This window comes from Lontra canadensis, unplaced genomic scaffold, assembly GCF_010015895.1.
Source record: "Lontra canadensis isolate GAN:19392208 unplaced genomic scaffold, GSC_riverotter_1.0 scaffold8, whole genome shotgun sequence".
In the NCBI taxonomy this organism is placed as follows: domain Eukaryota; kingdom Metazoa; phylum Chordata; class Mammalia; order Carnivora; family Mustelidae; genus Lontra; species Lontra canadensis.
In genome coordinates, this window is record NW_022631002.1 from 11,299,530 (window position 1) to 11,327,370 (window position 27,841).

A 27,841-nucleotide genomic window follows, 5' to 3' on the forward strand; every position below is an offset into this window, starting at 1 on the left:
AAACAAGAGATCTCAAGAATTCAAGGAGCAGCTTAAACCCTTAAAATGCAAATGAATCTGCTTTAAAGGGACAGGGAACAAAGGAATACTGAACACCAGTAGCATAATCCACTGCTGCAGTTTGCAAAGAGGAGACAGGAAAAAATGTTTCTGCCACTAATGAAGGTATAGAAGTTATTTAAGTCCTAGAAAATTTCAAAAGCTTAAGTGGGGGTGGGGGAATAATGAGGAAGGTCCAGAATTCAAGAGCTAAAATGAGTAAGAAATGATGTTTCCCAGGGGCACCTGGGTGGCTCAATGGGTTAAAGCCTCTGCCTTTGGCTCAGGTCATGGTCCTGGGGTCCTGGGATCGAGCCCCTCATGGGGCTCTCTGCTCAATGGGGAGCCTGCTTCCCCCCTCTCTCTCTGCCTGCCTCTCTGCCTACTTGTGATCTCTGTCAAATAAATAAATAAATAAATAAATCTTTTAAAAAAAATTCTTATAAAAAGAAATGATGTTTCCCAGACCACAAATCTCGTAATGTCCAAAAAATGCAAATAACAAGAATTTGGGAGCTCAGGGGAGAGATATCCTGACTTTAGGACTTGAACAGCTGATCTTTACAGCAGATGTAGCCATAGCTCAATACCATTAACCATTAAAATTCAATTCATTTTCCTTGCTTAGACCTGTGCTCCCAAAAATACTTCTGATAATGTTTCCCCACATATACTTCTCAGCCTAAAATAAGAAAAGCCAGAGAAATTGCAAAAACAGTTATTTCAAAGTTATTGGTTTACAACGAGTGCTTTGGTTTACACATCTCTTAGGAGTCTAGATAAGACTTTCACAAAACTGAAATTTCCAGCCCTATAAAAGCTGTACTAACTTTACTAGATTATAAACAACCCAAATAACATCTCCATTTTTATTTATTTATTTGAAAGAGAGAGTGTAAACGCATGAGCACAAGTGGGGGGGTGCAGAAGGAGAAAATCTTAAGCAGACTCTGTGCTGAGTACGGGGCCCAACGTGGGGCTCAGTCTCACAACCCTGAGATCATGACCTGAGCAGAAATCAAGAGCTGGATATTTAACTGACCAAGCAACCCAGATGCCCCTGGTGAGAACACATTTTAAACAAATGTCCACCATCCAATCCTTCCCAATACTTACTTAAAAATTACTCCTGGAGTGAGCTAGGTACTACTGGGAGCAGTTGTAGCCTTTCAACATACGAAAGAGAAGAACAAAGGAAAGCATTTTGATTTAGGCGGGTTCCCCCAGAACTGAACTCTACAAATGTGTGTGTAACTGATGATTTCAAGATGTACTGATCAGGGGAGTGGAGACGTGAAACAAGAGAAGGAAGCCTATGCAGGGCACACGTATACACAGACTGCCACTGAGGGCCACTATGCTTATTTCTGCCGGGAATCTCTAACAGATGGCATGGGCACCATTATCCCACTCAGGAGTTAATTCTCAAAGATTCAGTTGTGTCATTTCTCTGGACAGCAAGGACAGGGTCTGCATCCTCTAATTCTCATTCAACATCAAGTGAAAGCCACTCCCCGGGGCACTAAACTCCACAGCACTTTAAGCAGAGGGAAAGCGTCAAGCAGGAACTTGCCATGGGACTCCTATCAATGGAATAAGCTGGAACGGTGAGTGCCCAGAGAACATGGGTAAGGCACTGACTCCTTCTGTTACACACCTGTTGGTTCGTGACTCGCTCCTCTCCACTCCAGCTCTCAGCAGTTCACGGCGTTCTGCCTTCTCTCACAGTCCTTGATGCAGATCTTCTCTCTGCTCCATCCGGAAGAACTATCATCTTTTTAATAGCCTACTAGTTCTAAAATGAAACCACTCTGTTCATTATTGACCTAATTAAGATCCAAAAAATGTCAGTTCCTTCATGGTTTTTACATTAAAAATGTAAAACATTTTGTGAACACAATCAAATAAAAACACTTGGAGACTCAAAGTTCTATTTATTTTCAACAATAAAAGCAATACAACAAAGAGGAATCAATTCACTAATTTGTAAATCTAACACAATCCTTAGCACAAACTATTTTCAATAAATAAAAACACATTACTAGTAACTGAGTAAGACTGTTCTTAAGACTCTCTAGGGTTTTTTGTCTGTTTTAAACAAAACTGGGTGATAGATAAAGAAACACGTGTCACAAGTATGACTGACAAAGACTGGAAGAAAAGAACAGCCAACGAGCAGGTCCCCAAATAGTAAGTTAGCAAAGGGAATATGGGATTTCCAAAGCAGTTGAGAAATCAGAGCTCACGAGAAGATGCAAGGGTTTAGGGAAGTCTGTATTCAAGGCCTTGTAATTAAAACTTTCCACATTTCTAGATTCTTGATTTGGAATCTATACAATCTAGAGGAGCTTCTGCCAAAAGACTAGAAGCTCTTTATTCATGCTGCCCGGGAAGACCAATCCCCTAATCTCCCTCCTTTGACTCTGTCCCTAGCTCCTGAAACAATATAGTAAGGAATCCATTCAGAAAGGATTACTACTACACAGCCAACCTCCCCCTGGTTTAGATTTTCCTTTCATAAACACGCCAATACTGCCACGGACAGCTCTAAATATATCCAATGTCTTTTACTTTTAGCCTCCTACACAACTCTGCTTGGCTACAAAATCTAAGACTCACAGAGAAGCCTATGCAGGGCAATGGCAGCATTGGTCAGAAGACAAGTGTCAGTTCCAATGTACAAATCTCTGAAGTTCAATGATCACAAATCTTTTTTTTTTTTTTTAACCTCACTTGCCACATGTTTTCTCTTTTCTCATATCCTGCCAATTATTTCTTTCGGAATTCAATCCTCCGAGCTACATTCTGAGCACCAAATTTTTTGACCAATGCATCTCGGGCATCCTCATCATCTTTTTGCAAATCTAAGTCATCCTGTCGGGACCAAATGGGATACCCATCAGCCCTCTGACCAGACTCTAAAAAGGAGGAAGTAGCCTCCAGCTCACCACTATTTTTTAGGAAGGCTTGTGTTACTGTTGACAGATCCAAGTTAAACTTTTCCATTAACTGCCGGATGATCTTAATAGCAGCTCCCACCTCTGGTGCAGAAACTTTTTCTTCTTCTTCTTCTTCCTCATCCTCATCAGGCTGTGTCTCAGAATCTTCCTCAGGTGTGGGTGGATCGTCGTCACACATGGTTATGTGTATTTCAAAATCAGGGCTCTCGTCAACCTAGAGAAAGTGATGAATATGACCAGTTCCTAATTACCAAGTCCCAACTTACTCTTTCAGTATCTACTCTCTCTCAACCACAGCAACCCCCCCGGGCTTTGTCCTTTTCACGCCAATCACACTGAACTTCCCTCAGACCCTTCAGTACCATCATGCTCCTTCTTATGTTATTCATGTTGGACGTGTTTACATATACTTACAGACAATGGGTTAAGGGGGGAGTGACCATGTGTGTGTACGTGGAAAATATGCAGTGTTTATGCATACATTATGAGCACATACATGTATACATATAACTACAGTATTCCCACAAAACACTAGAAGCTACGCTAAATATTTAAAAATATGTTTGTGCATACACATATTCATTAGATGGTCTGTTAAAAGTTTGACTTCACTCTCAGATTGTAAGCTCCATAAGAGCAGACATTGTCTCTGTTTTACACATCACTACGTCCCCTATACCTACTAATGCTTTCACTTAAGTACTCAAAACACACAGCTGTACAAGCACAACCATACTAGGACCTCCACGCTGTACTACATTTAGGCACATTGCAAAGCATGTTATGTGAGAAGAGAACTAGGTAAACCATGTTTGCATTTGAAAGTTTATGGACTGGGGCGCCTGGGTGGCTCAGTGGGTTAAGCCTCTGCCTTCAGCCCAAGGTCATGATCTTGGGGTCCTGGGATCAAGACCCGCATCCAGCTCTCTGCTTGGCGGGGACCCTGCTTCTGCCTGCCTCTCTGCCTACTTGTGATCTCTCTTTCTGTCAAATAAATAAATAAAATCTTAAAAAAAAAAAAAAAGGTAAGTTTATGGATAATAGACCAAATATAAAAAATAAAACAAAACTCAGACTACAAAAGACAACAATCACTAAATTCTGCCAATTCTTGTGCATTCCTTCACTCACCAATTACAGAACTTTACATTTTTTCCTGTTTTACAATGAGGCCCAATCATTTTATTAATAAGAAAAAAATTAATTTACAAAATCCTTTTTTTGGAGAAGATATGCACATATAATTTGGACTTTCTTTTATTTTATTTATTTTTTTTAAGATTTTATTTATTTATTTGACAGACACAGATCACAAGTAGGCAGAGAAGCAGGCAGAGAGAGAGGAAGAAGCAGGCTCCCCGCTGAGCAGAGAGCCAGATGCGGGGCTCGATCCCACGACCCTGGGATCATGACCTGAGCCGAAGGCAGAGGCTTTAACCCACTGAGCCACCCAGGCGCCCCTGGACTTTCTTTTAAATTACTCCTACTTTATAGCTCCTACCTTTCCCTCTAACTATGATTAAATATGGGATTCCAACTGACTAACAGAAGCTCAACTAAATATGGAAGCATTAAAAAAATCCCAAAACCACCCTAAGTACACAAAAAGCTAAATTTGCTTATTAAAAAAATTAAACTCTTTTAAAGACTCCATTTATTTTCCTTAAAAGCCTCAAAATAAAATTTAAAAAATAATTTATTTAAAAGATAAATCCAGGGGTACCTGGGTGGCTCAGATGGCTAAGTGTCTGCCTTTGGCTCAGGTCATGAACTCTGGTCCTGGGATTGAGCACCACATCGGGCTCCCAGCTCAGTGGGGAGTCTGCTTCTCCCTCTCCCACTGCCTCTTCCCTGCTTATGTTCTCTCTCTAATGAATAAATAAAATCTTAAAAAAAAAAAAAAAAAAGATAAATCCACAGTCTTATTTTGAAAACCCTAAACTGAGAACAGTCCTTGAAATGGGGTGCTTTATATGGTTTAAAAATAATTCTTCCCGATTTTTCTCCCTCTCCCCCTCTGAAGTTTTCCTACCAAAACCTCAAAGCTACATATCTGAAACCAAGATCAATCCCACTTTCTATTCTCCCTCTCCCCCACCCCCACCCTTACCTTGCAGGGCCTCAGGTGTACAAAAAGAGTTAATTCAATAACCAATTTTAAAGAAGAATGGAAGTAGGGAAGAAGTTAAACCTAGTCAACATACCACAATCTCCTCAAACTCCCGGGTGGCTTCTACAAGCATCTTTTTGACTGCTTCATCATTCTCCTTGATCTCTTCCTTTACATATTCTTCCTCAGGTAAGTCTGGAGTTCTCTTATTCTGTGGTTCTATTAAAGAGAAGAACACCACCAAATTAGAAGTAGCCTCTTTTACAGAAACCAAAAATACAATGCATGCTCTATGAGCTCTTAGCCAGAAGTGAGCCTGTACATTTTTTCTATTAGAAGACACCAGTTTTGGATCTGAAGGATTAGAAGAACATAAGATATGCATATTCAAAAATTTCTACCTTGATTCTGAAAAGTTGTACTATCCAAATGATGATATTTTTCCTAGGTTCTAACACATAAAATAAAAATACTCTTGAAGTGTAATTCATTTTTGCTTTCTATTTATAAATGTGTAAATTAACAAAATCGTGCCATAAATCGGGTTCCCTTCTCTGGGAAGCAGATTGTGAAATGGAGATTAACACATAGGTGTTTAGTAGGGTGCACTTCTGGCAAAACACCTGTTGAGAAGAAAGCAGGAATGGGAGCGAAGTTGAGTGGTGAAAAAGCTCCAACAAAGCCTCAGCTGAAACCATGGGGAAGTTTGGAGCTGGCCAAGTTGAGGTGAGGAAGCCATGACAAAATCCCCCATAGATCAGTCCCTAAAAGCTAGCCATCCTAAGATGACAAGACTTTGGGCAAGATGGCTCTCCCAGCCATTGAAGACAATTAGGAGGGTGCACCACAAGCCACCACATACCATCTACAGAAAGGAGGGTCTCCTAAAGCTCAGCATCCTCTGGTGTCTCTTTTACTCTTTGTTCCCTAAGGATTTAATTCTGCTTTCTTTTCCACTTAACAAAAACTGACTACCAAGGAGCAGCAGGAGAAAGCTGTGATGTAACTGCTCTGTATCCTGATTTAGGTGTGGTTACAACAATTATATACATACTAAAATACACAACTGGAAAATAGTATGGTGGTCCCTCAAAATACTACACACAAAATTACCATATGATCCAGCAAATCCACTTCTGAATGTATACTCAAAAGAAATGAAACCAGAGTCTCAAACAGCTATTAGTACACCCATATTCACAGCAGCATTACTCACAACAGCCAAGGTATGGAAATAACCTAAGTGTCCCTTGACGGATGACCAAAAAAACAAAATATGGTCTATACATGCAGCAGAATATTCAGCTTTAAAAAGGAAGGAAATTCAGACACACACTACAACATGGATGAACCTTGAAGACACCATGCTAAATGAAATAAGCCAATCATAAAAGGACAAATGGATGATTCCAGTTACATGAAGTAGACAGACCAAATTCATAAAGACAAAAAAGGAGAAGGGTGGTTGTCAGGAGCTGGGGGAAGTAGCAAAGGGGAGCCAGTGCTTAATGGGTACAGAGTTTTAGTTTCAGAAAAAGTTCTGAAGACAGACAGTGGTGATGGTTACATGACAACATGAATGTACTTAATGCCACCAAACTGAACACTTAAAAATGGTTAAAATGGCAAATTTTATGTAACATATATATTACCAAAAAGATATCTCTAGATATTACCCATTTTGTTCACGTACCCACTGATAAATAAAAAACAACACCTCTTTGTTCTGATTTACTTTCCTGAAAAACATCACCACACACATTTGTTATTTAAGTTTCTATGGGTCATAAGTCCAGGCATGGTTTCTATCGATCCTCTGATCAGGGTCCAGTTTATTTTTATTTAATAACAATATTCTGCATTTGCTTATCGGCCATTCATTTCCTTTTCCGGAAAATCCTAGTTCCATTTCTTTTGCTCATTGTTCTATTAGTTTCCTTTCACTAACTTCTACAAGCTCTTTGGACATTAAGGAAACTATGCTGCCATGTATTAGGACTATTTTTCCAGTTTGCTCTCTGACTTTATCATGAGAAGTTTTTAATTTCAAATAATCGAACAAAATTTTTTTTTTAATCTCTTTGGTTTCAGGACTACCACCATGCAAATATTAAAAAGTATATTCAATGGGGCGCCTGGGTGGCTCAGTGGGTTAAGCCTCTGCCTTCGGCTCAGGTCATGGTCTCAGAGTCCTGGGATCGAGCCCCACATCGGGCTCTCTGCTCAGCAGGGAGCCTGCTTCCCTTCCTCTCTCTCTGCCTGCCTCTCTGCCTACTTGTGATCTCTGTCTGTCAAATAAATAAATAAATAAAATCTTAAAAAAAAAAAAAAAGTATATTCAAGGCAACCTACTGCAAATCATACATCCAATAAGAGGTTAATATCCAGAAAAAAGAACGCATACAACTCCTTAACAAAAAAAAATTCCAATTAAAAAATAAACAGAGAATCTGAATAAACATTTTTCCAAAGAAAACATACAAATGGCCAAGAGGCACATGAAAAGATGCTCAACATCACTAATCATCAGTGAAATACAAATGAAAACCACAATGAAGTATCACAACACACCTGTCAGAACGGCTATTAACAAAAAGACAAGAAATAACAAGTATTGAACAAGATGTAGAGAGAAGGAACCTTTGGGCACTGCTGGGGGGAGTGTAAGCTGGTGCAGCCACTATAGAACCAACGAGGTTCCTCAAAAAATTAAAAACAGAACTGCCATACAATACAGCAATACCACTCTGTGGTATCAATCTGAAGAAAATGAAAGCACTGGGGAGCCTGAGTGGCTCAGTGGGTTAAAGCCTCTGCCTTCTGCTCAGGTCATGATCTCAGGGTCCTGGGACTGAGCCCCGCATCGGGCTCTCTGCTTGGCCGGGAGCCTGCTTCTCCCTCTCTCTCTGCCTGCCTCTCTGCCTACTTGTGATCTCTGTCAAATAAATAAATAAAATCTTTAAAAAAAAAAAATGAAAGCACTAATGTGAAGATATATGCAACCCATCATTCACTGCACCATTATTTACAAGAGCCAAGATAGGGTAACAACCCCAGTGTCCATTGATAAAAACGAATGGATTAAAATGTGGTGCATGCATACATACGCAGGTACACACGTACACACACACACACACAGGACTACTACTCAACTGGTGTGTAGGAAAAAAGAAACAAACCCAATAAGGAAATCTTGCCACTTGCAACAACATGGCCAGACCAAGAGGATATTATACTAGTGAAATAAATCAGAAAAAGACAAATACCACATGATTTCACTCATAAGTGCAATCTAAAACCAACCAAACTAAACAAAACCTAAGTTCACAGATACAAAGAACGGAGATGGAAGAGGGTTGACATGGGGGGTGGGGTGGGATGCAGGGCAGCAAAATGGAGGAGAAGGGGATCAAGAGGTACAAACTTCCAGGTATAAAATAAATAAATCATGGGGATAAAATGTACAGTACATGGAATACAATCAATGATACCGTATTAACCTGCATGATGACAGATAGTAACCTAACTTACTGTAACAGCTTGTAATGTATGCAAATGTAGAATCCCTAGGTTGCATACTGGAAACTAATACTGTATGCCAAGTGTACTCCAGGTTTTAAAAAAGATCAATAAACAATACCAGAATTGAAAAATAAACTTAAAATGTATTCAGGCATTATTTTTTCCAAGTTTTTTTTTTTTCTTTTCTTTTTTAAGTAATCTCTACACCCAAGTTAGGGCTCAAACCTACAACCCTGAGATCAAGACTCACATTCTCAGAGTGCCTGGGTGGTTCAGTGGGTTAGGCCTCTGCATTCTTCTCAGGTCCTGATCTCAGGGTCCTGGGATCAAGCCCTGCACTGGGCTCTCTGCTCCGTGGGGAGCCTGCTTCCTTCCTCTCTCTGCCTGCCTCTCTGCCTACTTATGTGCGTGCGCGCTCGCGCTCTCTCTCGCTCTCTCTCTAATTAATTAATTAATTAAAAGATTCATATGCTCTACCAGCTGAGCCAGCCAGGCACCCCTTTATCCATATCTTCTTAATCATTTTAGGATTTTAATCTTTACAATTAAATACCCGACCAACAAAATATTAGAGTATGGTGAAGCCAGCTTAATTTTCTCCAAAGTTCCAAACAGCCTGTCTATAGTCCCAACACTACCGATTTAAAAGCAAAGCCCTACACAACCTACTCCACCCATACACACAGCCTCGTCCTCTCTTGCAAAATTCTCTGTTGCTTACTCCATTCTAGCCACACTGGTCTTTATTGCTCCAAGAACACACCAGCTACATTCCCACCTCCAGGCCTGTGCACTTAATATTCCCTCTGCCTGAAACACTTCCTCAGATAACCACCTGGCTTGCTCTTTTGGTCTCTGTTCAAGCATGTAGTGACCTTTCCTGATCACCCTGTAGAAAACAACCTCCTCCCCAGCCATTACCCTGATTTTATTTTTCTCTATAGCACTTACCACTGCCCAGCTAGCATGTTAAGTTCCATGACCGCAGGGACTTTTACTTATTGTTATATCCCAGCAGGATAACAGTGTCTGGCACTCAAATATCTGTTGAACGAATGAGTCTGAAATGTCACTTTTACCAAAAACAAAATTCCTACTAAGCATGCTGAACTTCGAAATAAATTTACCTCCCCAGACCTGAAGCGTTCCATGGAATAGCCAGCCACCTAAGGAAAGGGGGGAAGGGGGGAGAAGGGGAGGGTGACATGCTTCTTTAAACAAAAAGGTCTGTCGGTTTAAGCTCTCAATACCGGTTACATCAGAAGTGAAGCATCTTCACAGCTCTGCACTAAGTCCTAACCAACCTGAATCCCCACGTCCAATTCAACTGCATTAAAAACTCATTTCACCTGAGCCAGAGACCAGCAAGACCATTCCAACCGATGAAACCTGCTGTGAATACGCATAGAAGCCAAAACATGAAATAAACTGGTCCGGCATGCCTTTAAAAAGGCATATACTCTATCTGAACACATAGGAATATATTTTTTTAACGAGTTTCTGGAAAAGAAACCCTAAAAGCTGGTAAACAACACTCTGCCTCTGGGGAAGACAACTGGGTAGGTGGTTCGTAAGAAGGGGGGGTAGGTATCTCTATATAGTCTTTTTGTACCTTTTGAACACCAAACCACGTCAATTCCCTAGTTACTGGAAAAATACATCTAAGTGCGATTAAGAAAATGGTGCAATTTTACCCGGATGTCTAAAGGGGCGGGGGGAGGGCCGGGCGACGCCACCAGCCGCGCCAACATGGATGCCCATCAGAAAGAGGAAGGCGCCCCGCCCCCACCCGCACAGGTGCAGCGCAGGTCCCGCGTTCGCGGCCGAGGCCTCACCCCCGCTGTCAGCAGCTTCGGGATCCTGCTCAGCTTTCCGCTTGAGCTTCTGGGACGAGGGGCTCACTGGGGCGTCCCCCAACAGGTACTTATGCTCCTGGCCCCGCAGGTGCTTGAGGTAGCGGTCCTTCAGGGACTGCCACGAATGCTGGGTGAGCGAGCTTTTCTCCATCGCCTTCCACAAAGCGGTGCCGGTGACGGAGCTCGCCGAGCGGGCATTTTCCTTCACGTACGTCAAGATGGCCACGTCGTCCGCGTCGGTGAAGGCAATGCGCCCCCCGTGCGGCTGCGGCTCGGACTGCGCGGCGGCCGCGGCGCCCCCCTCGGCCTGGGCCCCGGGCTTCGTCTCCGATGCCTGGTCGGCCGCCGAGCCGAGTCGATAGTCCTCCAGGTCGAGCCTCTCGTTGCGATCCACGCAGTCCATGATGTACTGCGTGGAGATGAAGTCGCCCGAAGCCTCGGCCGCCGCCTCCCCCGGCTGGGCCAGCAGCACGGCCCCGGGCTCCTGCACCCGACACAGGGTGCCGCCGCCGTGCAGGATGAGCGTCGAGACCCGGCGCTTGGCTGGGCTGGGACGCACGTAGAAGGATATGGAACTGCCATCTTCCCTCACGAACAGAGTCGAGGAATGGGTGAGCCCGTTGGGGTCTTTGCCCAAATCCATCGTCTCCGCCATAGCTGACGCCAGGTACCACAGTAGCGGCCCCCAAACGAGCTCTGACGCGCAAAGCAAAATAGAACCAACAAGCGCTCCCTACGCGGCGGCCGCGAAGCCCCGCCCTGCGCCTGCGCAGTAGCAGCGTGCGAAGAGCGCCCGCCCCCTCCTCTCGGAAGAGGCGGAGCTTCCAGCCGTGACCTGGAAATTACTGAGCGACTCTCGTCTCTTTTAGATCCCGCCGCGGGAAAGATGGCTGCGGTGCAAGGGGCTGAGGTGAAAGTGGACGGCGGGGAGCCAAAACTGAGCAAGAAGTAAGTGTCGCCGCGAGTTATTAGAGTCTTTACGGCTTGACAGTCCGAGCTAGAAAGCGCCTCGAGGCTCCGGCCGAGGCGGCTGTGCCTGGGGCCTTCCTGCCGGTTCTCGTGGGTACAGCCACGCCGGGACGTAGCCGCTACGCCCCGAAACTACATCCCCCAGGTTGCCCCGGGGTTGGGCTCTGCTGGAGCCCTGTGGTCGTATTTCTGGAGTTAGGAGAAATGAGAATTGACTAGAGAAAAGCGAAACTTACTCCTTCCTTGCCCTCCCTCTGAAAAAATGCGTTCTTTCCTTATTAAGCCACGCCTCGCTACCCTTTGGAGAAATGCTAAATACCAGAGCTTTTCGGAAAGACATTCCAGTTCTCCTTGGCCTCACTCTGGTTATTCTGAATATTATGTATTAAATGGATCCTTTTTAAAACTGTTGTGCACCTATCTACATGGGTTATTTAAAGGATCTGTGAGTATTGAGTGAATGACCGAAGTCTAGCAGTAGGGTCTGATTCAACCGTCGCACTAAGGCTGCACTTTGGAGCACTGCTGGATAGATCTTGGTTAACCACCCTAAATCCTTGGAGTGTGACGATAAATATAAATGTATCAAGATGAGCCTTCCGTTAACTGGCTGTGTCCTGTATTTCTGGGTATATATAATATATTCTCTCTCAACTAGCTTTCTTCAGTTGAAGCACAGAACACAGGCAGTGATTTGTTTTCTTAGTACTCCCAAGTTCGGTGCATAACTAGTACCATTCCAGAGGCATAGGAGAGCAGTTAATTCATTAAAAATAATGGCTGCCTTAGTGCATTAGGGCTCAGTTCTTTTGCTGAACCCTGATGGAATAGACAACTTAACCAGTAAAAATTGATTTTCCTCTATGTCTCTGGATTTACGCATCAAATGTTCTAGAAAAATGAGAAAGGAAACATCTCAATTGATGGTTTGATAGCACCCATTATGTTGTCCTTCTGAGAGCATCTGATGTTTGGAACCTGGTCTTGGACTTATGCCTTTAGGAAAGTTGCTTGGATTTTGATCTGTTACATCGGTATAGTTGAGCCTTGAGCAACTCAGAGGTTAGGGGCACCATCCTCCTGTATAATGGAAAGTTCGAGTGTAACGTTTGACTCCCCCAAAACTGAATAACCAATGTTGACTGGAAGTTTATCAATAATATAAACAGCTGATTAACATGTGTTTTGTATGTTAAATATGTGCCGTACTTTTACAATAAAGCAACAGAAAAATGTTTTTTAAGAAAATCATGAGAGGGGCGCCTGGGTGGCTCAGTGGGTTAATCCTCTGCCTTCAGCTCAGGTCATGATCCCAGGGTCCTGGGATCGAGCCCCGCATCGGGCTCTCTGCTCAGCGGGAAGCCTGCTTCCTCCTCTCTCTCTGCCTGCCTACTTGTGATCTCTCTGTCAAATAAATAAATAAAATCTTTAAAAAAAAAAAATCATGAGAGAAAATGCATTTACAGTGCTATACTTTATTTATCCCCACAAAAATCTGCATATAAATGGGCCCTGCACAGTCAAAACCCAGGTCGTTTAAAGATCAACTGTAATTGAATTTAAGGGTTGTAAATCATAAATGCCTCCTAAACAGGTTTCCAACTGAGTACAGTTTTGAAATAAATTGAGGAACTTGGCTAATTCCTTTTACTCACTCCCTAGATTAATTACAGCTACCATTTTTTAAAGCAGATTCTGTGTGTCAGACACTATGCTAGAACTATAAACTTTCTAATCTCAAGAATAACCTTACAGGGAAAGTATTAATGTCCATTTTTCAAATTAATAAAATGAGGCTCTGAGTGACTAAATACATTGAAGTGTGCATCCCTAAAGTGTGGTCAGTCACCGACTCAGACTCTGGAGCAGAGATCTAAAACCAAGTCCAGAACTCCACAGCCCATGCCCTTTACACTGCCTGCACCTTACCTCCTCACGTTGTCTAAAAAAAAAAAAATCTGCTGTTGATGTATATTCCTCTAGTTACCAGGGGCTAAACTAATTTTTTTAATGACTAACATTTCCTTCTGTATCTTAATTGTTCTTGGGACTTCCTTGGTCTGCATTTTTCGTGAGCACTGTGCTATATGCCAGTTATCTTCTCCAAGTTTAAAAACAGATGGGCTGCCTGCCAGGTGACTGATACCCAAATGAAAGGTCAAATTAATGTAGTCCAGGGCGCTTCCTGAAATTCTCCTTTCCTCCTTATTCCTAGAGTTCAAACAAGTCTTATCTTTGACTCAGGTGCTTTTACGTGACTTACTTTTAGCTTCATCTAGAGTTTGCAGTTGACAGTGACATTTCATATGCTTCCCATTGCCATCTTTGTGGCCACATATTTAATCCCCAAGAAAGAAGCCACATGTCAGGGGCTTCAGAGACACTGCTTCTGGTCCTGTCTTCCTATTTTCTAGATTGTTGTGATCATCTCTACCTATAAAGTGTTGAGTGCCTTGCTCTTGCGTTTTGACCCAGGTATGTAGCTTACTACCATAGCAAGAACAGACCGTTGTCAGAGGTGCAGCACAGTGAGTGTCACAGGGTTGTTGTCAGTGAAGAGGGTCTTCAATGGAACACTAAAAGCTTGTGCAACCTCCCCTTGCCCCCTACCCGTAACAGTAGGAGTGCTGGTTGGGTGTATTTATACTGTTTTGTCCCATCTGACACCACATCTCTGTTTCCTGTTAGGTGGTGGTAATCATTAGTTCCGGGGTGTTCTGCCATGTTGACGCAAGCTGCTGTAAGGCTTGTTAGGGGGTCCCTGCTCCAAACCTCCTGGGCACTGTGGGGGCAGAGGGAGCTGCGACTGTATCAACTTCCTCCTTTCACAGCGCTTCACAAGGACAAGCCACTTTCTGATAAAAGAAGGTTGGTGCCCTTATCTTTGTTGTTGCTCTGGGAGCAGAAATCCTTCCCTTACTTAGGTCCTTATCTGTTAAGCCTCTGCTTAAGTCTTTGGACTTGTTGCTAAGGAAAGAGCGCTCCACTACCAAAACCGGTAGTTGTTTCTTATTTTCTCTTTAATAAATTCAGATCCTAGAGGTGACTTATGGATCTTATACTAGAACAATGTTGAGAACAAACGTTATTTTCCCTTTCCTGTCTTTTTGACTTGGTTTGCTCCTGAGATTAATTTGGTTTCTAGTCTTTGTTCTATCTCTAGGACCTTTTTGGATTTTCCTTAGGATTAATTTGATTTAAAGAAAAACATCTGGTTGAATGGAAAACAGGTTTTTTTATGTTAGTGCTAGGAAAAACCAAAAAGGCTCCAGTGCCAACTGACTGAATTACAGCACAATAGGCCTAGCATACAGTTCTGCAATGATTGTCTTCACAGCTGTTACAGGACAGTTTACATCCAGAGACACCTACTTTGAAGCCCCTGGAGTCAGTCTTCTTACTTAAAAATCATTATTTTACATCACCAGTTTATTTTTTTAACTGAGTTATTCTAAATTCATACTGAAAATTAAGAATGTGCCCTCAAGCCAGATAATATGCAAGCATGACTTGGTATCATTTGCCATGGTTCATTTATTATAGAATATTTGGTGAACACTGGTGGTTTGAATGAATGATCAATTCTCTTTGAAATCTGTTTGGTTTCTGGGTTCAGATAGCAAGATTTCAGATCAGAGTGTAGATTGTGAGGGGTTTGACTAAAAATGTATCCAAATCTAAGATTTCTGTCCTAGGTGCAGAGAATGAAGGGTTTAAGATAGTGAAGGATAGCCAGGATGGCTCACATTTGCGTGTTTACTAAATGCTGAGGGGAGGGTCATCTCAGTCCTCACAACGTTTGGGGAGGGGAGTGTCTTCTGTTATTTCCATTTTACATATGGGGGTCCTATAATTCCTAGGCAGGTATGTCAGGATTTAGTCCCAGGCAGTCCGACTCCAAAGCTGTTGTATGATGCCCTGCTCTATGCTGGTTTATACACTGTCCTGCCAGTTTGTTGTCAAAGTCAAGCTCCAGCAGACAGACCAATACTGAGGGCCATTGTCAGTGCATTGACCAATGCTGAGGGAGAGATTGTCAGTGACATGTCTCCTTGAACTCTGAAGAGCCACCTCTCCCCCACCCGTCCTAACCCCAACTAACCCATTCCTTGGAGAGATGTAGAGACGGGTGGCAGACAGAGCTGGAGATGTTGCCTGTTTCAGTTTTTCTTCGTCCTGGGGTATCTTGGTTTTAATTAGGATCTCACACTGGAAAGCAGAGTCTGAGAAAGACCTTTCACATCTTTAGTCTAAACTTACTTTTCCTTTATCTTACTCATTTATATCGTTGACTAAGAGACTAGAAGTGGGGGTGTAGAACCAGGCAAGAGCATTTCCCCCCAGGCTGTTCATATTTTTGATAAGTGGTTATGGGGCAGAACATAGTAGAGGACTCTCAGGCAACTGTCACATTGAACATTTCCATCTTCCCAACAGTGAGCTAAAGAGACGCCTGAAAGCTGAGAAGAAAATCGCAGAGAAGGAGGCCAAGCAGAAGGAGCTCAGTGAAAAACAACTAAGCCAGGCCACTGCTGCTGCCACCAACCACACCGCTGACAATGGTGTGGGTGCTGAGGAGGAGACTCTGGACCCAAATGTGAGTCCCCTGGGCCACCACTCTGGCTGAGATTGGGGAAGCTTCTGATGAGACTTAAGGCAAATTCCTTGGGACCAGTCACTAAGAAAATAAATAGGAACTGGAACAAGCAGTGAGCCTTGGGTCGCTGCAAATGGGGTGGGGGGGGGGCAGGGAGGTCTGTTACTCCATCCGATTAAAGGCACAGGCCATGAGCATTTTCCTGATGAACTCTCAGCGGGCATTTGGGAGGATTCAGGACTTTCAAGTGTCTAGCTAATGTCCCCTGAAACTAGCTGGGCCTTAGGGTAAATCCAGAGAGGCTATCTCCCTAAAGATTGGCTAGGGTTTACTTTGGACTATAGATCAGCAAACTGTAGTCTGTAGGCCAGATCCACTTTTCCTTGTCTTTCCTCTCATCCCCCCTCCTTGGTTTTGAAAATAAAATTGTGTTGGAGCCCATACCCATTTGTTTACATTGGTCTAAGGTGCTTTCACATAATAGCAGAGTTGGGTGGTTGCATCCAAAAAAGTGTGCTGGCCCCTGCCTTAGAATATTCCCTTTGTACATCTTCCAGGCCCCAAAGGCTGGTCTTGGGGAAAATCTGATATGTAGCCAGAGGTGGGAAAGTAGGAAAAAAGGTACATAACTCACCATGCAGATGTATCCACAAAAGTGCTAACCAAGGCCATTGGTACAAATTAAACTTATTTTAGGCAGAATTCCGATTTTTCTTTTCACTGAATCTTACGTTTTGGAGTTCTGGTCTTGATTTCCACCTGTGGATTTGGCCACTGTGCATAACTTAAGTGCAAATCTCAATCCATATCAAATCCTGGGATTTCAAAGATCTGGAGGTTTCGGGTTAGGAAACCTTAATGCATTGGAGCCACTCTGGGGCAGAATACAGTACTCTGCTTGATGGGCCACTGGTCTGACCAGGTTCAACTTTTCAGAAGCTTTTTTTTTTTCCCTCCAATAGCAATACTTCAAGATCCGCAGCCAAGCAGTCCAGCAGCTGAAGATCAGTGGGGAAGACCCGTACCCACACAAGTTCCATGTTGACATCTCGCTCACTGATTTCATCCAAGAATACAGTCACCTGCAGCCTGGGGACCACCTAACGGACATCACCTTAAAGGTGGCAGGTACGAGGACTCCCTGGCAGTTTGCTGAGCTCCCACAGCACAGGCCTCTGCAGGAGCACAGAGGAAGGTCAGGGTTGGTCTTGCTTTCAAGTAGTCTGTGTCTGAGGCTACTACTTAATGAGGGACAGGGCTGCTCTCTTTCCATCACAGGAAGAAACAGAGCAGCCCTAAGACATGAGCGTGTATTCTGGATGAGGGGATACAGCAGAGGAAGGTGAGTTCTCTGAGCAGAGCTCCTGACCTGATGCTGCTGCTGAATCACAGTGCTTCAGGAGGACTTCCTCTTTCCAGTGGGAGCTGTGGCCCCATGCTCCTAAAAATTCCCACCTGTGGCCTGAGAATGTTTTGCACTGAGACTGTATTTCTAGAACATGGTTATTTTGGAGTTCTAGTATCTTGCATGGGATCTTTTCCTTAATTAAAAAAAAAAAAAAACCTGGGGCACCTGGCAAGCTCTGTCCATAGAGCAGGAGACTCTTGATCTGGGGGTCATGAGTTCAAGGCCCACCTTGGGCATAGAGGTAACTATAAAAAAAAGAGAATGTCTTTGGGGTGCCTGGGTGGCTCAGTTGGTTGAACATCTGACTCTTAGTTTCGGCTCAGGTCATGATCTCAGGGTCTTGGTATCAAGCCCCATGTCATGCTCTGCGCTCAGCACAGATGGAGTCTGCTGGAGAGACTCTCCGCCTGCTGCTCCCTCTGCTTGCGCACACGCTCACACTCTCTCTAAAATAAAAAAAATAAAAAAAATAAATGTCTTATTTGACCCACCCCCAAAAAGTGAAACTATTAATAGTAGAAAATTTAGAACATTTAAAGCAGCAGGGAGAAAAGTTTAGTTACCCGTAATTTCAGCTACCCAAAGAAAACTTCTACCAGTACCTAAATGCCCAAAGGTTCAAGCCTAGTAATTTTATTAAAACATGTCAAGATGTTAGTCATTCTGAGTCAGTATTCTCAGGCACACAGTGTACTCTTCAAATATGTATTTTCAAGTCTTTTAGGAAATTTTTCTTAAATACAATTTTTTTTATGTTCTCTTTCTTGCTTTGGTTTTCTTTTGGGACTCCTTATATCCATATGTTGGATCTTCCCTTTTTAATATTTGTCACTTTTCAAGCCCTTTTTATCCTTTATTTTATGCTTTGATATTTAAATTTTATTCTTCTAATCCACCTGGTGTCTTTTAAAGCATTATTGTATTCACTCTTATTTTTCTCTAGTCTTCTTTTCTGAAATGACTTTATTTCTGATTTTTTCGTGTGTCACTTCATTTCTTAGTTTTTCTGTTACTTTAATTTGTGAGGCTTTTGGTTTCATGTCCCTTTCTACAGGTCTTGCAACTCACTGTGAAATAGAATTTTTTTTTTTTTTTAAGATTTTTTTTTAATTATGTATTTATTTGACAGACAGATCACAAGCAGGCAGAGAGAGAGAGAGGAGGACACAGGCTCCCTGCCGAGCAGAGAGCCCGACACAGGGCCTGATCCCAGGACCCTGGGATCCTGACCTGAGCTAAAGGCACTTTAACCCCCTCAGCCACCCAGGCGCCCCAGCATTGTTTTTTTCTGAGCATGTCTGTCACAAGTGCTTTTTTATTTTTTATTTATTTATTTGTTTGTTTATTTTAAGATTTTATTTACTTATTATTTTTTTAAGATTTTATTTATTTATTTGACAGAGATCACAAGTAGGCAGAGAGGCAGGCAGAGAGAGAGGAGGAAGCAGGCTCTCCGCTGAGCAGAGAGCCCCATGCGGGGCTCGATTCCAGGACCCTGGGATCACGACCTGAGCCGAAGGCAGAGGCTGTAACCCACTGAGCCACCCACGCGCGCCAGCATTGTTTTTTTCTGAGCACTTGTCTGTCCCAAGTGCTTTTTTTATTTAATAACTGATATTTTACTTCAGTGCTTATATCTTGTTCATTTTTATGTGAAATTAGTTTTCCTGAAATATTAAAAGGAAATTTAGTTTAGATAGCTTTTCCAGCTTAGCTGAGCTCCCTCTTCTGTTGTTTTGTCCAGTGTTCGGAATTAAAGCAGCTTGCTTTTTGAGATTTCCAGGCTCTCTTCCCTTTCCTCACTTTTGTTGGACCTTCTCTTTCCTTTGTCTATGTGTTCCTGGTCTTTTTCAGTTTTGTGGGCCTTGCCCTAGAAGGGAGCTCTGGCTGTTAAGTTTAGTAGGTTCCTGAGGCTACCCTGAAGGGCGTCAGCTCATTTAGACTCTATGCAGCCCCAGCCCCCTATACTTACACATGTGGCAGTGGGCACATCCCCTCCTGGGTTCAGCTGCCACATTTCCAGTGACTGCCTATGGCTATTTTGGAAATTTCCAGTTCTCAGACTCATCAGACACTTTATTGCTCCCTACAGCTTTTTCCTTAGGTTTCTTGGTGGTTTGCCCCATGGCTTGTATTTGGAGATTTCTGGGAATATCTTCCCACATAATTTTGTTGTAAATTTTGTCCATAACTTTTTGGCCTTGCCTGTCTAGTAGTGCTTGCTTTCTTGCTTTCTTTCTTTTTTTAAGATTTTGATTTTTTTATTTGACAGGGAGAGAGAGATCCCAAATAGGCAGAGAAGCGGGCGGGGGGTGCGGGGTGGTGGGGAAGCAGGCTCCCTGCTGAGCAGAGAGCCCACTGCGGGACTCGATCCCAGGACCCTGAGATCATGACCTGAGTGGAAGGCAGAGGCTTTACCCACTGTGCCACCCAGACGCCCCTGTGCTTTCTATTTTTATGTGAGGATTGAGATAGATACAAAGACTATGCTGCCACTGACACAGCCATGTTCCAGGAGTCCAGTAAACAGCTTTAAATCCTAATCTTCCTGCACATTTTTAACTGATCTAATGAGGATCGTTGCCATGAAGAAAAAGACTGAGCTTAATTCTCAGGCTAAAATCAAACTATTCTAGTCTATGGTCATAGGACATTGTATCCAGACATAAACAATGGCAGAGGGAACTTTTCTAGCACTGATACTACAAAATGGCTTCTGGTTTTATTGGTCACTATTTTTGTTGTTCTTTTTCTAGGTAGGATACATGCCAAAAGAGCTTCTGGGGGAAAGCTCATCTTCTATGACCTTAGAGGAGAGGGGGTCAAGTTGCAAGTCATGGCCAATTCCAGGTATGTAGAAATACCCCATTACAGGCCTTTCAGATGGCCCCAAAGCAACATGGTTGGGGACAAAGGCCCATGTGGGTCTCCCTTTCCTGTTGGTATTTAAAGTTAAAAAGTAGCTTATGGTTGATTAAGGCTGAAAAAGAGAATAAAAAGGCCATCTGGTCACCTAGAGAATAACAGCTGCTCTCAGGTTGTGCAGCAGTTACAGGTGGCAGATCACAATACAGCAGTTGACAGAAGAATCAGAGATTCTTCTCAGGTGCACACTATCTAGGCATCTGCAGTTTGGTGAGGATTCCAGAGATCAGTTTGAAAAACTAAACCAGTGGGGAGTGAAGTCAGTTAAGCATCCAACTCTTCATTTCAGCTCAGGTCATGGGATAGAGCCCCGAGGGAGGCTCCATGCGCAGCACGAGTCTACGAGGAATTCCTTTATTCCTCTCCCCTTCCCCCCACTTGTGCTCTCTCTCTCTCTAAAAAATCAATAAAATCTTAAAAAAAAAAAAAAAAAAAACTAAATCTGTGGTCAGTTTTAATTTGGAGTATTGTATACTGAAGTATGTTTTACTTTCAGGAATTACAAATCAGAAGAAGAATTTATTCACATCAATAACAAGCTGCGTCGGGGAGACATAATTGGAGTTCAGGGGAATCCTGGGAAAACCAAGAAGGGTGAGCTGAGCATCATTCCCTATGAGATCACACTGCTGTCTCCTTGCTTGCATATGTTACCTCATCTCCACTTCGGCCTCAAAGACAAGGTAAGCTCTTGTGGCCTCTTCACTGCGATTTATTGTGGCATTGAATCAGACTTAGCAGTGATTTCTGTCTGTTGCTTTTGGTTTAGGAAACACGGTATCGCCAGAGATACTTGGACTTGATCCTGAATGACTTCGTGAGGCAGAAATTTATCGTCCGCTCTAAGATCATCACATATATAAGGAGTTTCCTGGATGAGTTGGGATTCCTAGAGGTGAGGGAGAGTTCTTACCTTGCATGATGAGCCAGCTGCCTTGTTATGCCTGCCTCTAATTCCTTCTCTTCCCGTCTCCATGTCCTGTGTCCATATTGTTCGTGCTCAAGGAAAAGTCCCCTTTCTCCATACTGTCTTCATCCCACCTTGTTTTTTTTCAGTGCCCTGATTAAGAAGGCAGGACCTGAATTCTGAAACAATGGACAAAATATAGGGCCTTCCACACACTAATGATGTCACGTTCAGTGTGTTATCGACTCATTTTGCTTTTGCTTTTTTGTAGCATTAAAAAAAAAAGAATAGGTTTTAATTGTGCAAGAAAAGTAAATTCATGTTATTGTAAAACAAATTCAAAGAAACAGGGATGTATGAAAAATATATGCTGGCATATGTACCTGAGCTTGCTGCAAATGAGGTTTGTGGTAAAATGTTTTAGAAGGGTTTTATTTTTTGCTTTAAACATAAATGAAGTAATACTGTATGTATTCTGATGGACCTGGTTCCCCTTTCCCAATATATTCTGGAGCATTTTGCATGTCTGTAATAACTGAGTCAAAAGATAAAAGCATTTCAACTTACAGTGTTTCTTAAAATTTTAATTTATGGGCACCTGGGTGGCTCACTCAGTTAAGCATCCGCCTTTGGCTCAGGTCAGAACCCTGGGGTGCTGGGATCGAGTCCCCCATCAGGCTCCCTGCTCAGACAAATAAAATCTTTGAAAAAAATTTTAATTTACAGTTTATGAAAATTTATGGTACTATATTAATGGTGTTTGGTGTTAAAAGAAACTGAGATGCTTCTAGAAAATCAGGTCATCTCTACTTTTTTATCAAGCACCACCTGCATATGACTATTAGACTTGACTTTTACTTGGGGATATGACAAGGATAGAACATATCCATGCAAAACCTGAGTTAGCCCAAAGGCCTCTGGTTTGAGGACCTCTGTGTGAAGACTAAATGTTTCTCCCTGTCGTTTAGATTGAGACTCCCATGATGAACGTCATCCCAGGAGGAGCAGTGGCCAAGCCTTTCATCACCTACCACAATGAGCTGGACATGAATTTATACATGAGAGTTGCTCCAGAGCTCTACCATAAGGTAAGCAGTAAGAGGATGCCTTGTTCCTTCAAGAAGCAGAAGGCTGGAAACCCACTGGCTGGGTAGGTGCAGTTAGAAATAAGAGGAACAATGAGGGTAGAACAGCCAGGAGAGTATTATAATCTGCCGGTCCTGTGAATGTTATACTTCCAAAAGTTCTCTACAAGATCAGTAAAGCATTGCAGGTCCGAGGGCAAAGGGATTGTCTTTCCCAGGTGTAGAGCTCCTCCTAACCTGCTTTGGTTCTCATATTTTAAGTTTATAGTCCTCCTTGGATTAAATCTGATTTTAGTCTTTTATAGAAAAGTTTGATCTCTGCCTAGAAGTTGACAATAAATGTTATAAATGACCAGAGCAAATATAGAAGACTGTCATTGGAAATTGTTGCAGACAACAAAAGCTGTTACAACTAGTTTTTGGTTTTTTGCTTTTTGTTTTTTTAAAGATTTTATTTATTTATTTGACAGAGAGAGAGATCACAAGAAGGCAGAGAGGAAGGCAGAGAGAGGGAAACAGGCTCCCCGCTGAGCAGAGAGCCCAATGTGGGACTCAATCCCAGGACCCTGAGATCATGAGCTGAGCCGAAGGCAGCGGCTTAACCCACTGAGCCACCCAGGCACCCTGTTACAACTAGTTTAAACACAAGAAGAATGTATTCAAATATATAAGGAAGCTCACGGTTCCCAGGAGCCAGAGGGATCAGAGATTCAGGCTTGGAGACCACAGGGCTAGGAATGATTCTCAGGCCTATCTGGGCTGTTCCTATGGAGAAGCTGGATCTTTTCCACGGGGGACAACTAACACAGCTCGTGACCCTGGCTCTTGGCACAGGTTGTTGCCATTAGGACTTCTGTAGTACTTATTTCTTTCATCATTTCAAAAGCTGTATGGTCATGTCTGACTGGTGGGGAGCTTAGGATGCCTGCATCCTAACCCCAAGAGGCTCCTTTCTTGAGGAGGCTCACACTCACAAGAGAAAGTCCTCTCCCAGCAGAGGAAGAGTATTCAGAGGTCCTCAGCAACCAGAATGAATGATGACTGTCCACTACAGAGGTCTGAAGAGGGTAGGTTACTCAGCATTTGGTTAGAGACCTGAAAACAGGCCTGAGCTATGAAAACCAAATTAGCTTTTGTAGACAGACTTTCCAGAGTCATTACTATTAGCTGCCATGACTTTGGCCATGTGTTATTAGATATTGGTGGTTGGTGGCATTGACCGGGTTTATGAAATTGGACGCCAGTTCCGGAATGAAGGAATTGATTTGACTCACAATCCTGAGTTCACCACCTGTGAGTTCTACATGGCCTATGCAGACTATCACGATCTCATGGAAATCACGGAAAAGATGGTATCAGGTGACCTGTCCCATTTCCTTTGTCTTTCACACATGTCTGAAGGGGTGGGGTGCTGCTTTCGGGAGGACTTCCCGTGGGTCCTCTTTAAATGACAGATTTCTTTCCCAGGGATGGTGAAGCACATTACAGGCAGTTACAAGGTCACCTACCACCCAGATGGCCCAGAGGGCGAAGCCTGTGAGATTGACTTCACCCCGCCTTTCCGGAGAATCAGCATGGTAGAAGAGCTGGAGAAGGCCTTGGGGATGAAACTGCCAGACACCAGGCTCTTTGAAACTGAAGGTAGGTGAAGTGATGCACGCATCCACGGAACGGTTCCTTCCTGTTCAGCCCTGAATTAGATGAGGTCAGGGCAAGAATTTCCCACGCCATTTCTTATATACTTTTTTACTGTGTAACGCCTTCTGTCCTGACGTGTACATTTGTATTACAGAAACTCGCAAAATTCTTGATGACATCTGCGTGGCAAGAGCTGTTGAATGCCCTCCACCTCGGACCACAGCCAGGCTCCTTGATAAGGTGACAGACTGTGCTCTGCAAGTACATGCCCTCATCCCGTGCTTACCAACCCCCTGCTCCATACGAAGGTGAATTCCGCTGTGGAGCACCAGCTTCCCCAGCCTCTCAGGAAAGCCCTCACAGAGAGAAATAAGAGAATTCACAGGTTTTGAACTCCTGTTGTACTAAGCTCTGTGCCAAGAAGTTAGGTAATCTCAGTTAAACTGTACCAGCCAGGGAGAGACTTAGGATAAACCCCAGTAGCAGCAGGTAGTGAGTGGGTAGAGCGGAGTCCTCCTCCACCAGAGCTGGGACAATCAAAATGCCATTCAGAAAGGATCTCTAGCTCTGCTTTGCTTTTTCCTTAAGCTTGTTGGGGAGTTCCTGGAAACGACATGCATCAATCCTACATTCATCTGTGATCACCCGCAGATAATGAGCCCTTTGGCTAAATGGTAAGGTAAAACAAGGTATTTCAGTTAACTGTTACTGCCTAACAACTTCAGAATTTAGTGACACAAAGCAGCAGTTCTCAGGAGTTTGTGGGTCCATTGGGTACTCTTCTCTACTGAGTGGTAGCGAGGGTGACTAAAGTGGCTGTAACTAGGAACTCAGGTGCCTCGTGTCCCCTCCACATGGCTTCTCGTCCTCCAGAACCTCTTCATGTAGCCTCTCTCTGGCAGCATAGCCTGGGCTCCCTTACATGCTAGCCGGGTTCCAGAACCAACCCCAAGGTGCAAACACATGTCAAGCCTCTGCTGATGTCCCAGTGGCCAAAGCAAGTCCTGTGGGCAGCTCGGGGTCAGCGTGACAGGGCACAGCAGGGCCTGAACACAGGAGGTATGGGCATTGCACCCATCTCCCACACAGGCATGTTGTGAAGATGATTAAAGCTTCCACGTCTCTCACCCTCCTCACTACTGTACCAAATGACTTGGTGCTAGAGTGCATACGGGCCTCAGGTCTCAATTTGCAGCACTGTGGAATCAACTGGAATTCAGGAACTCCTGTGATTGTAGCAGATGTTATTAGTGAACCTGTATGTTCAGCCTCCCCTTTGGTCTCCTACCCCAGGCACCGCTCTAAAGAGGGTCTGACTGAGCGCTTTGAGCTGTTTGTCATGAAGAAGGAAATCTGCAATGCCTACACCGAGCTCAACGACCCTGTGCGGCAGCGACAGCTGTTTGAAGAACAGGCCAAGGTGGGGCGGGGGGGCAAAGCGGGGGGCAGAGGCAGCTGTTTCCTCCTGTGCCCACTCACTAGACAATGTCAGTCTGAACCCTGGTCTCTGTCATTGTCTGCATCTCTTGGTGGCTTCAGCAGAAACGAAGGGTAAAGCCACCAGCTTCACTGGAGGAAGTCCCATTTCAAGAAGGAGAACTTGGCTGGTTTGGGCCCTAGAATTTCCACATAGAGGAAATAGCATGATCATATCTGTGTGGGGAGTGTGATGCTTGCCTTGAAAATACATTTGCCTAACAAGAACATCATTTTTCTTAGATGATACTTTTATTAAGGGGACTTTGGGGCAAGAGGCAGATAGATTAATGAAGACAGAGCCCCCACCAGCTGCCTGCACCAGCACTGCCATGGATGGGTAGTTTCAGGAAATGAGGGAAAGACTCTTGGGAATCCTCAGTCTCCGAATATCAGTCTCACGGATATTCTGGGGCAGTGGAGGTGTTTTCATTTCACAGACAAATTCTCATGGGTTCTGAAGTGGAGCTCACCTGCCCCGACCTGGTCTTGGAAAGAAATGGCTCCATCCTGAAGTTACTGGGAAGCCAATTCCCGAGACATGCTGGGTGTCCAGACCATTCCCGGAGTGGTTGTCCCTGGGAATGTGCTGATGCGCTCACTCAGACCCTGAGAGACCGTGCGGCCTGGAACACTGTCGCTCTTTGGTTCTCTTGCAGGCTAAGGCTGCTGGCGACGACGAAGCCATGTTCATAGATGAAAACTTCTGCACTGCTCTGGAATACGGGCTGCCCCCGACGGCTGGCTGGGGCATGGGCATCGACCGCGTCACCATGTTTCTCACAGACTCCAATAACATCAAGGTACGTGGCGGGCCTCCAGTGCGCACTGCCCCAAGGAGCTCCGCACTCAGAGCCGGGGTAATGTGGGCCTGGAGAAGAAAGGAGGGGTCTCTGGGCTGGAAGGAGGACAGTCAGGGCATCTGACCTCATAGGATTTGGGTTTTTTCCTACCTGAGGCAGAAAGCGTACTCGTCGTTTGCATTTCTTGAGGATCCCAGGAACACACTAAGCCGTGCATCATGTAATTTAAGTCGCCCTATGAGGGAGGCACAGAAACTGGTACTCCCATTGTTACAGACAGGGAAATCCTACTGTCAGAGAACCTCTGTGTTCACGCATTCTTTTCCATCCCCTGTATTTGAGAGGGACTAAGTTGAAGTAAAAGCCGAGATCTCTGGATTTGGGCCACAGTAACCAGAAGCAAAAGGAATGAGTGGACAGCTGTGAAAAAGAGCATGCTGCTTCCTTCAGAATGCATTTTCTCTCCTGTAGGAAGTACTTCTCTTTCCTGCCATGAAACCCGAAGACAAGAAAGAGAGTGGGGCCACCACTGATACGTCAGATAACACAACAGCTGGCACTTCAGTCTAGAAAACGATGGCAAGTCATATAACTCAGGCCTCAGGCAAGTCATATAACTCAGTCAAGGACTACGGGGGAATTCTTGTGTGTTGCTCTCCATTTAACGATCACAGTTCGGTTCTGCCACCAAAAGAGAGAAGAGGAATTAAAAATTCCTTTTTACTTCTTGTTCCCAAATAAACCATTTGTCTCTACTCGCGTCTCATGACTATGTTTTCTGTAGAATGTCAACTTTTACTCAGACAGCTGGCCTAGTGGATGTTTAAGATTATACCACTTCATTCATTCAACAATTTTGTATTCATGTCTGCTCTGTGTCAGGCATTGTGCTGAGGGGTTGGAGACAGCAGTGAGCAAAAGCCAAGTTCCTACTTTTGTGGAACTTGTATTCATTTAGGGGTTGAGGGCAACTAGACAAGAAACAAGTAAATACACATTTCTGGTACATACTAAGAAAAAAAACAGGTCAGGGGACAGAAGTGCTATTCTAGAAGGAGGTGGTTGGGGGACAGTGCTATTTTAAATATATAATCAGAGAAAACTTTTAGATTACCCTTTTTTTTTTTTTTTAAGATTTTATTTATTCATTTGACAGAGACACAGTGAGAGAGGGAACACCAGCAGGGGCAGTGGGAGAGAGAAACAGGCTCCCCACCAAGCAGGGAGCCCGATGCAGGGCTCAGTCCCAGGACCCCGGGACCATGACTTGAGCCAAAGGCAGAGGCTTTAATGACTGAGCCACCCAGGCGCCCCTAGGTAACATTTTTAAGTAATCTCTACACCCAACGTGGGGCTCAAACTCTACCTGAGAACAAGAGTTGTGTGCTCTACCAACTGAGCCAACCGGGCGCCCCGAGGACTGTTTTTGATGAATAGCAAAGCATCTGGTGTGGCTGGAGAGGAGTAAGCAAAGGCTGTAAGGGGCCAGATCACCCAGGCCGCTGTAAGCCATGCTGAGGAGCGTGTGTTTTATTATGCGTGACAT

At 43.9% G+C, this 27,841-nt stretch overlaps 2 protein-coding genes across 3 annotated transcripts; one reads left to right on the plus strand and one right to left on the minus strand.

The window, feature by feature from the left end:
• Positions 1–1,953: 1,953 nt before the first annotated feature.
• Positions 1,954–11,209, minus strand: TERF2IP (TERF2 interacting protein). The gene is made up of 3 exons (XM_032853935.1): positions 10,467–11,209; positions 5,204–5,328; positions 1,954–3,213 (listed from the first exon to the last, which is right to left on the minus strand). Exons 1-3 carry the CDS (start codon positions 11,140–11,142, stop codon positions 2,809–2,811), a joined length of 1,206 nt encoding a protein of 401 aa, XP_032709826.1. The 5' UTR covers positions 11,143–11,209; the 3' UTR covers positions 1,954–2,808.
• A 95-nt stretch (positions 11,210–11,304) lies between these two features.
• On the plus strand, positions 11,305–27,050 carry KARS1 (lysyl-tRNA synthetase 1). 2 transcript variants are annotated; one of them, XM_032853933.1, is made up of 15 exons: positions 11,311–11,435; positions 14,145–14,324; positions 15,894–16,053; positions 17,016–17,181; positions 20,218–20,311; positions 20,883–21,069; positions 21,156–21,281; positions 22,262–22,381; positions 23,575–23,737; positions 23,846–24,019; positions 24,171–24,256; positions 24,605–24,690; positions 25,310–25,436; positions 26,152–26,295; positions 26,767–27,050. In XM_032853933.1, exons 2-15 carry the CDS (start codon positions 14,179–14,181, stop codon positions 26,863–26,865), a joined length of 1,878 nt encoding a protein of 625 aa, XP_032709824.1. In that variant the 5' UTR covers positions 11,311–11,435; positions 14,145–14,178; the 3' UTR covers positions 26,866–27,050. The 2 variants fall into 2 exon arrangements, with proteins under 2 accessions (XP_032709825.1, XP_032709824.1); XM_032853934.1 differs by lacking the exon at positions 14,145–14,324 and having other exon boundaries at positions 11,305–11,435.
• Positions 27,051–27,841: the final 791 nt, after the last annotated feature.